The following is a 13,529-nucleotide window of genomic DNA, read 5'->3' as shown; positions in this document are numbered from 1 at the left end:
CTTTCCTTCCTTCCTTCCTTCCTTCCTTTCTTTCTTTCTTTCTTTCTTTCTTTCTTTCTTTCTTTCTTTCTTTCTTTCTTTCTTTCTTTCTTTCTATCTTTCCTTCTGCCAAGCATAGTGTCATAGTCTTACTTATAACCTTAGCACTCTGGAGGGCATGACTGGACGATTAAGAAGTCAAGTCAGCTTAGGCTATAGAAGGAGGCCCTGTCTCAAAACCTACAAAGAAACTTTTACTTTCTAAGACCAGTTAATGTTCTAATCTTTACAATTTGTATATTATGGACCCAATATAAATTAGAAACTTTGAGGAAAACTTAAAATATCAACCTTGATGTCACACTCACATGAAAATGAATTCTATAAGATTTCAACCCATCAATTTTTATGATAAGAGCAAGAGGAGCTACAATGGAAGGAAATATAAAATATGTCTGGACCATGTCCCATTTGCTCACATTTGATAGAAGTTAAGTTGACACACTCTGCCCACTAACCATATAATAAGCAAAACCACTACATGGTTGAGAACCAACCAAATACATTTTAAGTTTATGAAACCCTCTTACTTCAGTATGCTTATATGATCATAATCAATTACAATCACTTTGCTTTAAATGTATCTAAGCGACTTATGGAATTACTCTTTTATGCAATAAAAAGTATACATTTATTTATTACCTGTAACAAAATGAACACTATGGATGTTATACATAAATCATAGGGGGAGGGGCAAAAATCTTAGCTTGAGATAGGAAATGTCTCTTCATAACTTAATCAAAAACTGGAATATTTTTCTAAGATGTATTACACAGTATTAGAAAAAGCCTTTTAGCACATAAATGAAAATTTGTTTTGTGGAGGCCTAGAGATGTAGTTAGGATGCCAGCCACCACACATCCAAGACAATCCACTGCCACCAGGTAGGCATGTGCTGTAATGTTGTCTCTAAATGTAGCTAGCTATGTTCTTCTTCCCAATAGAGTTAAGGAATTATGATGATTTATAATTGTAAGTAGACTTTCAGATTACCCTCAATACATAGTAAGAGTGAACAAATTGATTATGTATTATTGAGTGTGTTGAGGTTAAATGATTCACAAAACAAATGCCTTATATTTCAGTGAACATAAAGAAAAGGAGATTGTGATGTTAGGAACATGGTTTGTATTGGTGAGGGGAAAATGAATCTGGCCATCTGTACACCAAGTGAGAGAGTCATCACAGGACTATGGAAGTTGATAACACAGTTACTGCAGCAATAAAAACACCATAAAAGGCTCTTGGACCATAGGAAACTGTGGAAGCTTTGCCAAAAACAGAGTCTCCTTTGCAGGCATGCGCAGAATTCCCTTTTCTTAAGGTCTTTGGGGGTAGGGGTGGGAGTTCTGACAACTTCTGGATAAACTCCTTCAGCTGAAATGATCTATCAAAAATGCCTTCACTTCCAAGAGCAATCAAAAGCATTTGAACTTTAAATGCATATTAAAAAAATACAGGCAGGCATGAAGATTCATGATTGTAATTCCAGCACTCATTAGGAGGATCTTAAGTTCCAGACCAGGGTAGGCTACATATGGAGCTTCTGTCTAAAAACCAAGCAAGCCAAGAAGCAAGCAAGCAAGCAAACGAACAAACAAAACTCATTTGCAAAGCAGTTAATACTTGATTCAGTCAGAAAGGTGAAAGCTGTGTGTTGCCATTTTGTGCTGGGTTGCGTGCTTTTGAAATAATTGTTTCATGTGTTTATTTTAACTGTAATATTAATAGTATAGATTTGGATGACTTTCTTGTATTTCTGTTTCATCATTTACTTAAATGAAGGGCAAAGCTTAGTGCAATCTTGGCTCAAACTTTCAAAATAGTAGGCGCCTCTTTTCTCCTTCCATGGTAGACTTGTGAAAGGAGTTTTTATTGGATAATGTAATTTTATACCCATTTTTATATTTGTTTTGGTATTTTTCCAGTGAGATGAAACTAAAGGAACCAGCAAAAGATGTAGGGTACCATTGAATTTTATTTCCTTCCTTATTGCCTTTAGAATTGTTTTCGGTAAGTTTTCCCAGTGCTTTAAGGTGAGACCTAGTCCTTGTGAGGAAGACTTCTAGTCATAAGAAAAACCATTCCAAAAAGGTTGGATGGCTCCAGTGTAAGCCAGCTCACAGGAAAAGGTGAATGCATTTTGGCATCTCTATAAGGTTCTGCTTGGTTACAGGTGAACACTACACTGCGCTTTTAACACCCCCCCACACACACGCTCTTGCACATGTGAATGCACACTTGTACACATATGCACATCCCATCACCCTTGCTCAGTGTCAGCAGAGCTGCTTGGAAGTGTTTGTGCAGTTATTCTTGACTTGTAATACTATAAATGTGTTTTTAAATGTTGAGTTTAGATTGGATGCTGATCAACTCTTACTCAAAACAATACACTTCCTGTAACTTTCACACTTAAAAGTGTTTTTTAAAGACCTACTCCCGTTTCCCCTGCTCAAATTAAAACTTTCCAAAATAGAGAAGTATGTTTGGAAAGGCACGTATTCACATCTATTTACCCATCGCAAAATAGAATTTCTTCCGTTAAGTGATTGAAACAGTCACTAGAATTTCAATGCCTTCTCCGGCCCCCAAGTTGAGGCATGGGGCCACCTACCCATCTCGAAACTTTTAATCCAGAATCGTTCCTGCTCAAAGGAAAGGCAGGGACAAAAAAATGGAACAGAGATGGAAGGAAAGGCCATCCAGAGACTGTCCCACTTTGAGATCTATCTCATTTGCAGACACCAAACTCAGACTCTATTGATGATGCCAAGAAGTGCTTCCTGACAGGAGCCTGGTATGATGCTGTTACCTGAGAGGTTCAATCAGCACCTGACCAATACAGATGCAGATATTCACATCCAACCATCAGACTGAGCACAGGGACCCCAATGGAAGAGCTAGGAGAAAGACTGAAGGAGCTGAAGTGGATTGCAACCCCATAGGTAGAACAATATCACTAACCAGATCACCCAGAGCTCCCAGAGACTAAACCACCAACCAAAGAGTCCCCAGGACCCATGGCTCCAGACACATATGTAGCAGAGAATGGCCTTATCTGACATCCATGGGAGAGGTGGCCCTTGGTCCTGTGGAGGTTCGATGCCCCAGTGTAAGGGGATGCTAGAGTGGTGAGGCAGGAGTGGGTCAGTGGGTGGAGAAGCACCCTCATAGAGGCAAAGGGGAGGGAGGAGAGGGGAAGGGGTGGGGAGGGCTTGTGTATGTGTGTGTAACCGGGAAGGGGGATATCATTTGAAATGTAAATGAATAAATTGTTTAAGAAAAAAAGAATTTCAATGCCTTCTCATACAAAAATAAAGAGAAATACTTATTACTAAAATACATTCAAAGGCATAGGTCACAGCAGCGAGTTCATCCCCTGCGTTGCTGAGATGATGTCAGAGCTGAAGCAACTATTCAGTCAATCCTGCTTCTCACTCTCTAGGGTGAGGATCCACTTGACAATACAGCTTCCCAGTTGTCAGTCTTTGTGTGGTTGTATAACTCTAGTAGACAAAAAGGTAAGGGGCTGAAGGGATGGCTCAATGGTTAGGAGCACAAGTTCAGAGAGAGGACTATAGTTTGATTCTCAGGCATTTACACACTGGCTCAGAACCCTCTGTAGCTCCAGTTCCAGGGAATCTAATGTTCTCTTCTGACCTCCAGCAGTACCAGGAACTCACATGACACACACACACACACAGTGCATACACACAGGCAGAACTCAAATATACATAAAGTAAAATAAATAAATCTAACAATGGTTGTAAAAGAGGGACGGTAAAAGATGCTCTCTGAACACAGACAATTACCAGCTAGACATTTATTGATAATACATTACAGTGGTTTCCAAAATCTAGTATTATTTTAATGGTGAACAGGAAAATGCCCGACTGACTCGAGTCGGAGGATGTCCACAGTTATCAGGAGAGTGAGTTACAAAAGGCCTAGCGCTAACTGGACAATGTGGGTGAATACTCAGTACACTGACATTTGATGGAGCAGCGGCATCAACTGCTAACATGTTATATGAGGGTAAAAATAACTGAAAATCTAAAAAACAGTGTTTGTATATAGGTGTAAATAGGAAAAATATTTCATTTTTAAGTTAATTCAGTACCATCGTTCAAAAAGTCCATTTCTAAATGCATATAATGTTTATATCAAGTGATATTTGTATTTAAATATAATTTTAAACAGTTAAATATAAATTCATGTTTATGTTCTAATAAAATATATATGTATACAAAAATAGAGCATTTGAAGGAGGTGGGTATTCATTCTAAATGATGGGTCAATAGGTCAAAATAGTTTCATTTTTTATGGCAATGAACTTGAGGTATTTGTATATTTAGTAATCTCCACTACACACTGAGTTAGCCCTCTCAGCTTCCTTTCCTTATGCCCAAATCATCCTTTAAAACCCACCACGGCAGTAAGATGTTATCTCACAACAACGAATTTGTACAATAAGGAAATTTATCATCTTGCATCTAAAAAGACAGAAGAGAAAGTTTTCAATGCTGGAATTAGGTACGTTTCATTCTTATATCACAAGTTTATATATATAAAAAAAAAAAACCCTTGTATGCCTATTCTAATTTGAATTAAACACATTTGTTCACAGAATAATACCGGAACTAGTCACATAGTAATGCTTCATGCTTTTACATTTGAGAATCTGCAGTTCTTTGCACAATATCTGAAATGTAACTGTCGTCTGAAATTAAACAGGTCTATAGGGGTAAGTGAAAGCTACCTTAGTAACAGCATCCACAAATATACAAAGTGACAAACAGGGAACTTTACTTTGTCCCACACTTTAAAATTATGCATATCATCCATTTAGACTGTGCTCCCCATCTAAGCTCACAGACAGTTGGGGGGGGGATGCTCTTTGTGGAACACACAGGAACTCGGAGTTGAATATAACATTGCTCTTTTGAATTCCACTCCTGTCCTTTCCCTTCCATTGTACCATTTTAAAAGCATAAGAAGAAATGTTTTTCATAAGCATTGGATCCACAAAGTTCAAACCACCGTAAGTAAGTACTCCACTTCTCTCCCGGTAGAGAACTTAAGTGCTATCCTTCCTTATATGCGGAATGTATTTGCTTCTTCAACATTTTTACATTAGTGAACCTTTGGAGAGGAGAGCACAGAACCAGCATCGCCCTATCCCCATGCTGTTGTATTTCTGTATTTCTGTTTATCGTTGCAGTCCATTATCTGGTCCACGGGGTCGTACTTTGTGATCACAGTTCAAGTGATCGCCGTATAGCTCTGTGCTCCGACCTGAAACTAACAGAAACTCAACGGCACTTGTGAGTGTGTACGGTCATGAGAAAAATGTGTCATTGTGCTTTTGGGAGCTGTGTGCTTTGCTGTGCACGCTTGTGCTGGTGAATATACAGTCATTGCAAAGTACGTGGGAGGCACTTTTGGTTCTCGGGTTGAGGTGAAAGGTTCATCTCCAATGGTGAATTCGGCTCTCCTCCAGGGAGCCTGCGCAATCGACTCTCCTTCAAGGAGCCTGAGCAGACCTCTGACTCGCACACATTCTGCTGAGCAGGATCTCAGCACAAACCTGATTTATCGGGCCTCTGACATGATACGGTGAATGAAGATTTGGGACAGAATTGAGTTGTTTTAGTTTGCTTTGACTACTGAAGTATTTCCCCACAATATGGTTCTTGGATCTTTTCATCTTGATAACATGGTGCTGTCTGGATAACTTTGATTTCACTACCTGCAAGTAGAGAACAAGAAATTAGGGGTGCAGAAATCACAGGTATTTGAATACCACATAAAGCAATGTAACTGATTTTCATGCTTGCCCGCATCGCTGCCACACTGAGGCTGCTAAAGGGCACAGGTAAGATTTACATAACAAGAACTAGTGGACCTGTGTTTCAAAAAGGACCGAAGATGAAGTTAGGATTCCTGCCGCTTTTCAAACCGTGGGTTTGCTTTCAATGAGAATCGCCACCATGAGAAGCTGGCTTTTCTTCTGTCAGACCCTTAGATTGGGTAGCTCTTATGAAGGGCAATGAAAACATCCACTCGTGGCAAAGAATCCCTGTGTACTGCGATGCAGAGGGACACTCCACATCCCAAGAGTGGAGTACCTGCTATGTCCTTCTACTACTCCAACGTGGTGGTATTGGAACTCCAGTATGGTAGGTCTGAGAAGGCTCCAATGCTGCCTGCAGGTCTTCTGTATTTGAGTTTAACCCTCAACTAATATCAGTGAACAACATTCTAGAAGTTTATGTGAAGAAACATTTAAACAAAAATACGGCATGAAACCCTGACATAATATTTTTCTAGTGTTCTGCAGCCAAAATAAAGGCATTTTTTAAAAAAATATATGATTGAGTCTTAAGTTTGGCTTCTGCAGTTGCCACGATCATCTATGAGCTAATTACATGCAAAACGAAGACAAGTCTATATCACAAAACATAAGGATATGATGCTGTCAATGTTATTTTAATACTTGGGCCTGATGTATTTGCTACTCGTGAGACATGTAGATAGGGCATCCCAGAATACGTACTTCAGTATGTTCTCTGAGATAAAGAAATTTCACCTAAAGGCAGTGTCAATGCTTTGCCACGGCTCCATGGAAACATGATAATTTAGTTCTGATTTTAGAGAGTTTGAGGTTGTCTTGAAAAGGGGAGATGGGATGACGGGTTTACCCAGAAGTGTCTGAAGGCCAGGCTAATTAATACTCCTGATTACCAATGTTCCTGTTAGATGCTGTTGGAAATGAACCCTGAATACCCGTGTGGTTGGGCCCACCATAGTTAGTTCACCTTGCTTTGGTTTTGAAAACTATTTTTAGGGAATAATAAAATATTATGTTTCCAAACTCAGTTTTTTTTTTAAGTCACAATTGATTTGATACTGAATCCTGAATGCAGACAAATCAAGAGAATTATTTCCATTTTGATTTGCCAAAATACATATAGATACAGAAATTCTTTCAAAACCGCTCTAGTGAATTAAATCCATTTAAAGTCCCTGTAGTCATATGCGCCACACCACTAGCACATACAATTTGCTTCAGGATGTAAAAAGACTTCAAGATTATGAAATATTTCTTTACAGGAAATGACCAAGGCATTATGTGGAAATATGTAATCATTTACTATGAGAACCCAAATGCATCTACTGAAAGTGATCATATATTCTAAAGCTGATGTTTTAAACTGAGAACGCTCTCCCATAGCCTATCAGCAATTAAGAAAAATGATTGGAAAGCAGCCCTTACAATAGAAAATGACCAAGTTCAGTGATGCTCGACTGGCTGCAGGTGAAGAATCCACCAGAAGGTTAATGAGGCACTAATGATCATGTGGACAAATGATGAGATTAAACCCCAGCAGGGCTTCACAGGGGATTAAAGTGCACTGTGAAATTGGAGGATGTATTGCCAACTCCTAACATACACTCTAAGAATCAATATAGGAAAATAACCATGATCATTCGAGAACCGAAAGTACTGGTTGTTGGGGGCTGGGCTTTCTGTAGGCGCTGTTCTTCCGTGAGTATGAATTGAGTCTACCCTCAAAACTGATCATGACTTAACTCCTCCTTGCCAATAGGTAAACCTTCTTTGTTAGGAACTTGGCTTCCTTCCTCTTCCCACAGAGTACTCTTCATTATATGTGCATGTGTGTGTGTGTGTGTGTGTGTGTGTGTCTAACGAGAGCAACAGCAACGGTAGTGATCCTCATCTTTCCACAGCCTAGTATCTGTGATGTGGGGTGCATGTGTGTGTATATGTGTCTATGCGTGTACATGTGTGTGTTTATGCATGTATTCATGTGTGTGTATCTGATGTGCATATATATGTGTGTGTGTGTATGTAAGTGTGTATGCTTGTGCATGTGTTCATCTGCATATGTCTCTCTGTGTGTCTTTGTGTGTCTATTCTTATGGATGAACCCAGGGCCTGGTGCATGCAAAGTACTCAGGGCCATTGAACCGTAAGGTTCACAGTCTTTAAGTTCCAAGTATAGCTGTGGTCTCTGAATCCCTCAGTGTCCTTCAGAAACACGACTTTCCTGTCCAGTTTTCCTTCTGCTCTTCCAGAGTCATGTCAGCTAGGGCTATCTCCCCGTAATGCCTTTATAATCCAAGATCTAGGAAGCAATTCTAATCCTGTCCTCATCCTGATTTTCAACAGGATATTTATACATAAGATTTGATAAGCCACCCATCTTGGAATCAGGATCCCCAAGGAGCAGGAGGAAACTATGGATTGAATAACAGTGTGTTTTTATAGAGAGTCCCATGCTTGAGCTGAGGCCTTCAGTTAAACATCGCCATGGGTAGATATTCTGGCCAGGTTGTACGATTTACTAAGGCTAAGAAGCCTTGTGGGGACACAACCTCAACCATACTTCCCACTTGACTACAGATATAGCTTATCTATAGCTTGAGTCTCCTCAAGAAGGCAATGGCCTTTGCTGGAGTTACTCAGTGATCACTAAGCTCACTGGAGTGACTTGTCCCAAAGTACACAGAAAATCACCATGTCTTACTTTCAGGAGTTGGAGTTCATCATAACTGGGTGAGGCATATTGGAATGTGTGGGGTAACATACTGAACTGAACATATCTGTGGGTCTCTCGTGCCCGTGCTTAGAGGTCAGAGAGATTTCAATGCAGGTATGGAACAAAATACAGCATTCATCACATGCTCAATGTTCGTTACACTGACAAGCATATTTTACCTTATATTATTATGTTTCTGCCTACATTAAAATAGAACATTTCATGGAGCGCATCTTTAAACGCTATACTTTCTGGAACTTGATTGTAAAGTTTGGGTCCAAGGTGCCTGCAAGGTGGTTCAGTGGTATAGGCGCTTTCAACCAAGTCTGACAAGCTGAAATTGATTCTCCAGGATCTACATAATGGAAGGAGAGAACCGTGTTCTCTGATTGATTCACATGTGCACATGCACATGCACATGCACATGCACACATATAAATGAAATAAACAAAGATGCAATAAAGGCCATTGAATTCTATACAGTTTAAAATGTAGGCTAATAGCTGAATATATGCAATATTTAATAACAAGCTGGAGAGAACAATGTTTATTCTACAGATTAAAAAGCATTTTAAAGTTTTCATTTTTATGGAGAAATAAATTCTAAACTCCTCTCAGTGTTATATAAATCTAGCAACCATAAGTGTTGACAGCCCAACACTTTTAAGTAAATAGGATTAAAATGAAGAATATAGTTTTTAAATGGAGCTATGTACCACATTGCAAATGTACATGGAAGAGTTACATTTTTATTGGGTGCACTTATTTCTGAACTCTTAAGGTGAACAACAATTCGTGTAGTCCTTCACAATGGAAAAGAAAGAGAAATAAAATAAGGCAGTATTTCATATATAAATACTTAGTGATTACCCCCTTTGTATAATACCCACCTTTCAATATTCAGAGTTCTCTGCGCTAGAGAACACAAGAAGGAATTCAGATCTGGTCCCTACCCTCATGGGGACTATATAAAGACACATGTCTAAGATACTTGAAGTAGGAACAAGAATGAAGTGACTTCAAAGACATTGTCTGGGACTAGATCTACAAGGTCAGGCACCATGTTGTTCCCATGTAATGAATAGTTCCTGGGTACGTTAAGAAAACTTGGTGCTAATTTATGGTAGACATGAGAGACTCTTTACAAGGCTATTATTCTTTGAACTGATTTGTAAAAATTAGCGTCCAGCCTTCAAACTGCTACCCTGTCTCCAAGTGTCAAAATATCATCTTATTTTACTTCCAGTCTCTAAAGGGGAGAAAAAGTAATTTAGGCACATTCTTAAGGGCTGAAAATGCTATGCCAAAGAAGATGTTTGATACCTGTATAGTAATAAAGCTCCTTCCCTTTGATCTTTTGTGGAAGTCAGCCAATTGGGATCCTCTCAGAATTCAGAGGACCGTTTGAGGCTGCTAAAATCCAACGGATGTGTCAAGTGTAGTGTACCTTTGAAAGACCTCTCTTTCTAGTGACACAAACATCAGGTTGCCTTTGAAGCAATGACAATAAACAGTATAAGTTAACTATTAGAAAAAAGTCAATGAAGGATTTAGTCCTTGAAATCAGGACAAAGGATGCAGATGATCGTGTGCACAGAACACCTCTACCAGGGACTAAAACTTAGTTATACACACACACACTGCTGTAGGGTGGGTTACAGGGGAGAGGACTCTTAAAAAATAGGCATGCCTACCGAGAAAGTAAGGAATTCACTATGCATGGGTAATAATACAGCTAATGGCACAGGCATATATGCCTTGGCAAATGTTTGAAGTATTTACCTAGGAATATTAGCCAACAAGTCTTTCACTCTCTTTAATCCAAAGTGAGTCCGTTTACATTTTTTCTTGGCCTGCTTTCTATATTTGCTGTTGTGAAGTATACTTTAAATTAAGAAGATGTAGAGAACAATTGGTCTCCTAAATGTGACAGTCTATTATCATGATAGCATTGTTCAATATACTAATGTCTTATCATTTGTCATGTTTTATGATAAAGATTTAGCATAGCAAGGATCTAGCCTAGAATATGATATGCACAGGTATGGAGTTCCAACTTTATTTTCAGGTCGAAATTACAGCCTTTCAATAGTAATTGTTATGTCAATCTGCTAGCTGTGGTACTTCGGATAATTTGAGAGTGGAAACCAATGTGATAGGCAAATAAAAACTCCTGAGGCGATCAGCCACCTCATGCCTCAGTGGAGGGAGAACAGTTTTGTCCCTTGCAGCCAAGAAGTAACTTTTACTTTCTCATAGTTTTTTTTTTTTTTTTAAAAACATGTTGAGATATCTCTCAGTTTGCAATTATATGTTTTTATTTCTATGTAAATAAAAATGTGGTCATGAGATATTTTAGAATGTGTAGAGATGCCAGATTTCAACTTGATTACTTTTGACCCAAGATTTTTGTTAAGACCTTCCAAACGGAAAATTATTTTAAGTTACACCATGAAACTAGCATTGAAATTTTAACTATAAGCACAGGCAGTTTCAACACTCAAAACTGATTTCACATAAACATTCATCAGAATGAGGTCTTGCTATGGCAATTAATAGCTACATCTGAAATAACTTCTAATTTTCCAAAAGCCTGTTCAGAGTGCAGGCTTGCAGAACTGGAAATCCACCAGGCAGATATGCAACAAGCAAATACCTTTTCTAAAACTGATCTCGACCTGAATAACCTCCAGAGAACTTCTGATGTGGTTCCAGGTTCAGAGAACAAAATAGGAAACAATTTCTATGGTGCAAGTCTTCCAGAAAGTGCCCTGGACTGGCTCAGAGGGGCGTCCTGACTGCAGACTTGAATGGTGATCATGGATGGGGTTTGAGAGCTACAAGGTGGCCTGATTGGTGGCCTGACTGCTTTCTAAAGGCTAGAAAACATGCAATTGATCATACAAACTACACTGTCAACTTATAAAAGTGTACAATGCTGAAGTACTGTTTACTTATAGTCACTTGGCATGCCAGTGAGCCTCCAAAACGTGACTAAGCAAAGGCACCTAACAATCCACAGAAGTGGGATCAAACTAAAGCTACGGAAAACACCGAGAAGCTGGGATTTCTAATTTTTAATTCCATTTCAGAACATCGAACAACTCTGGAAGATAAGAAGGAATGGTTGTCTTTCTCTCCCTCCCCACATATTTAATTATGAAACATTTGAATTATTGATTCAAGGGAGTCCAGGATTCTTTTTTTTTCTTTATTTTTTTTTTTTTATTTTTTATTTTTTGGAGTTCAAGTTTCAAATGAGACAAAGATGCTGTGGATTGGGGTTTAAGATAACATGTTTTAAGGGTGTTTTCTACATCTCCTTTATAATCCTTCTTTTTTTTTGAGAGCTTAACCCATAGACCAGAGGTTCTCAAGCTTCCCCATGCTACAGCCCTTTAATATAGTTCCTCATGTTGTGGTGAACCGACCTTAGAATTATTTTAGGTGCTGGTTCATAACTATAATTCTGCTACTATCATGAAGCATAATGTAAATATCTGATATTTATGATGGGCTTAGTCGACCCTTGTGACTAAGTGTCACTCAACCCCCAAAGGGGTCACAATGAACAGGTTGAGAACCAGTGCTGTAGGCCTTCAGCATTGGCTCTGAGAACAAATTATACTTTAAAGTAATCAGTGTGATTATATGAGGTTCTAGACTATTATCTTACACTCCTACGTAGCTTCCCAGTCTCCATCCTTAAATCAAATCTCCCCTTAGTTCCAGTGATTCTAAGATGAGTTCTTCCTTTCCTCCAGGTCTACACATCTCTGGGGTCTTTGGATCCTTTGGATGTTGACTCTCAGGTGTCTGTTTCTTTGCTTTCTCTTCAACTTAATATTTTAGAACAAGGCATCAACCAGGGAATGACATCTCAGGCCTATAATTCTAGTAAACAGGGGGCAGGGTCTGATAAATGATGATCACCCATAAACTATTCTAGTTTGGATTATATAATGAGTTTCAGAAAAACCTGGCTATAAGGAGTTTCAAAAGCAAATAAATAAACAAGCAAAAACAGAACAAAGACTCAGAAATACCTTGTGTGACCAGTGCTTTTCTTCTGCTAGCTTCTGATTTGCTCTAACAACACTGGTTTTTTTTTTTTGTTTGTTTGTTTTTGTTTTTGTTTTGTTTTGTTTTGTTTTTGGTTTTTCGAGACAGGTTTTTCTGTATAGCCCTGGTTGTCCTGGAACTCACTTTGTAGACCAGGCTGGCCTCGAACTCAGAAATCCGCCTGCTCTGCCTCCCGAGTGCTGTGATTAAAGGCGTGGGCCACCACGCCCAGTCAACACTGGTGTTTTTTAAGGGACCTCATTTCTCATCAGGAGACCTCTGAGGGCTTGTTCTGATCGCTGCATTCCAGGGGCCCCCTGGAACAGGTTCAAGAGCGCTCTCAATCAGGTATACATTTTGCCTTTATATCCTCTGTCAAGCCTCACGGTTAAATTGTTCTTGACCGCATCTGTGCTCCTAGTTCCAGCACTGCAGATCACCGGTAAGATACTGTAAGCACAGATGCAGTTTCATGTTTGCATGGACCTGGAGAAAGGAGCCAGTGGCTGACCTGCTTTGCACTAATAGCTTGCTATAAAACCTTAGGCAATCAGCAGGGCATGGCGGAAAATGTCTTTAATTCCAGCACTTGGGAGGCAGAGGCTGGTATACAAACTCTGTGAGTTTGGAGTCAACCTGGTACACAAAGTGAGTCCAGGACATCTAGGGCTGGTTACACTGAGAAACCCTGCCTTGAAAAACAAAACCAACCAACCAACCAACCAACCAAGGAACAAAAACCCTCGGGCAATCAGCAACCAATGGGTTCCCACTGGTGCCTCTCTTCCTTAGGCATCTGAAGTTCTAATTTCTGTTGCCTTCTAAGTCATATTTATTTTTTTTTGGTTTTTTTTTTTTTTT

General features: G+C 39.2%; 1 protein-coding gene across 1 annotated transcript in view; it reads right to left on the bottom strand.

Annotated features, from left to right (window-relative positions):
• Window positions 1-3,859: 3,859 nt before the first annotated feature.
• The window catches only part of Cped1 (cadherin like and PC-esterase domain containing 1), a 259,149-nt gene continuing 249,479 nt past the window's right edge, over window positions 3,860-13,529 (bottom strand). Inside the window, exon 22 of the mRNA XM_021190377.2 lies at window positions 3,860-5,791. Coding sequence (XP_021046036.1) covers window positions 5,567-5,791 — 225 coding nt within the window. The 3' untranslated portion in view covers window positions 3,860-5,566. The remainder of the gene's footprint in view (window positions 5,792-13,529) is intronic.

Source organism: Mus pahari, chromosome 2, assembly GCF_900095145.1.
Source record: "Mus pahari chromosome 2, PAHARI_EIJ_v1.1, whole genome shotgun sequence".
Taxonomy (NCBI): Eukaryota; Metazoa; Chordata; class Mammalia; order Rodentia; family Muridae; genus Mus; species Mus pahari.
This window is presented reverse-complemented; position numbering and strand designations above follow the sequence as displayed.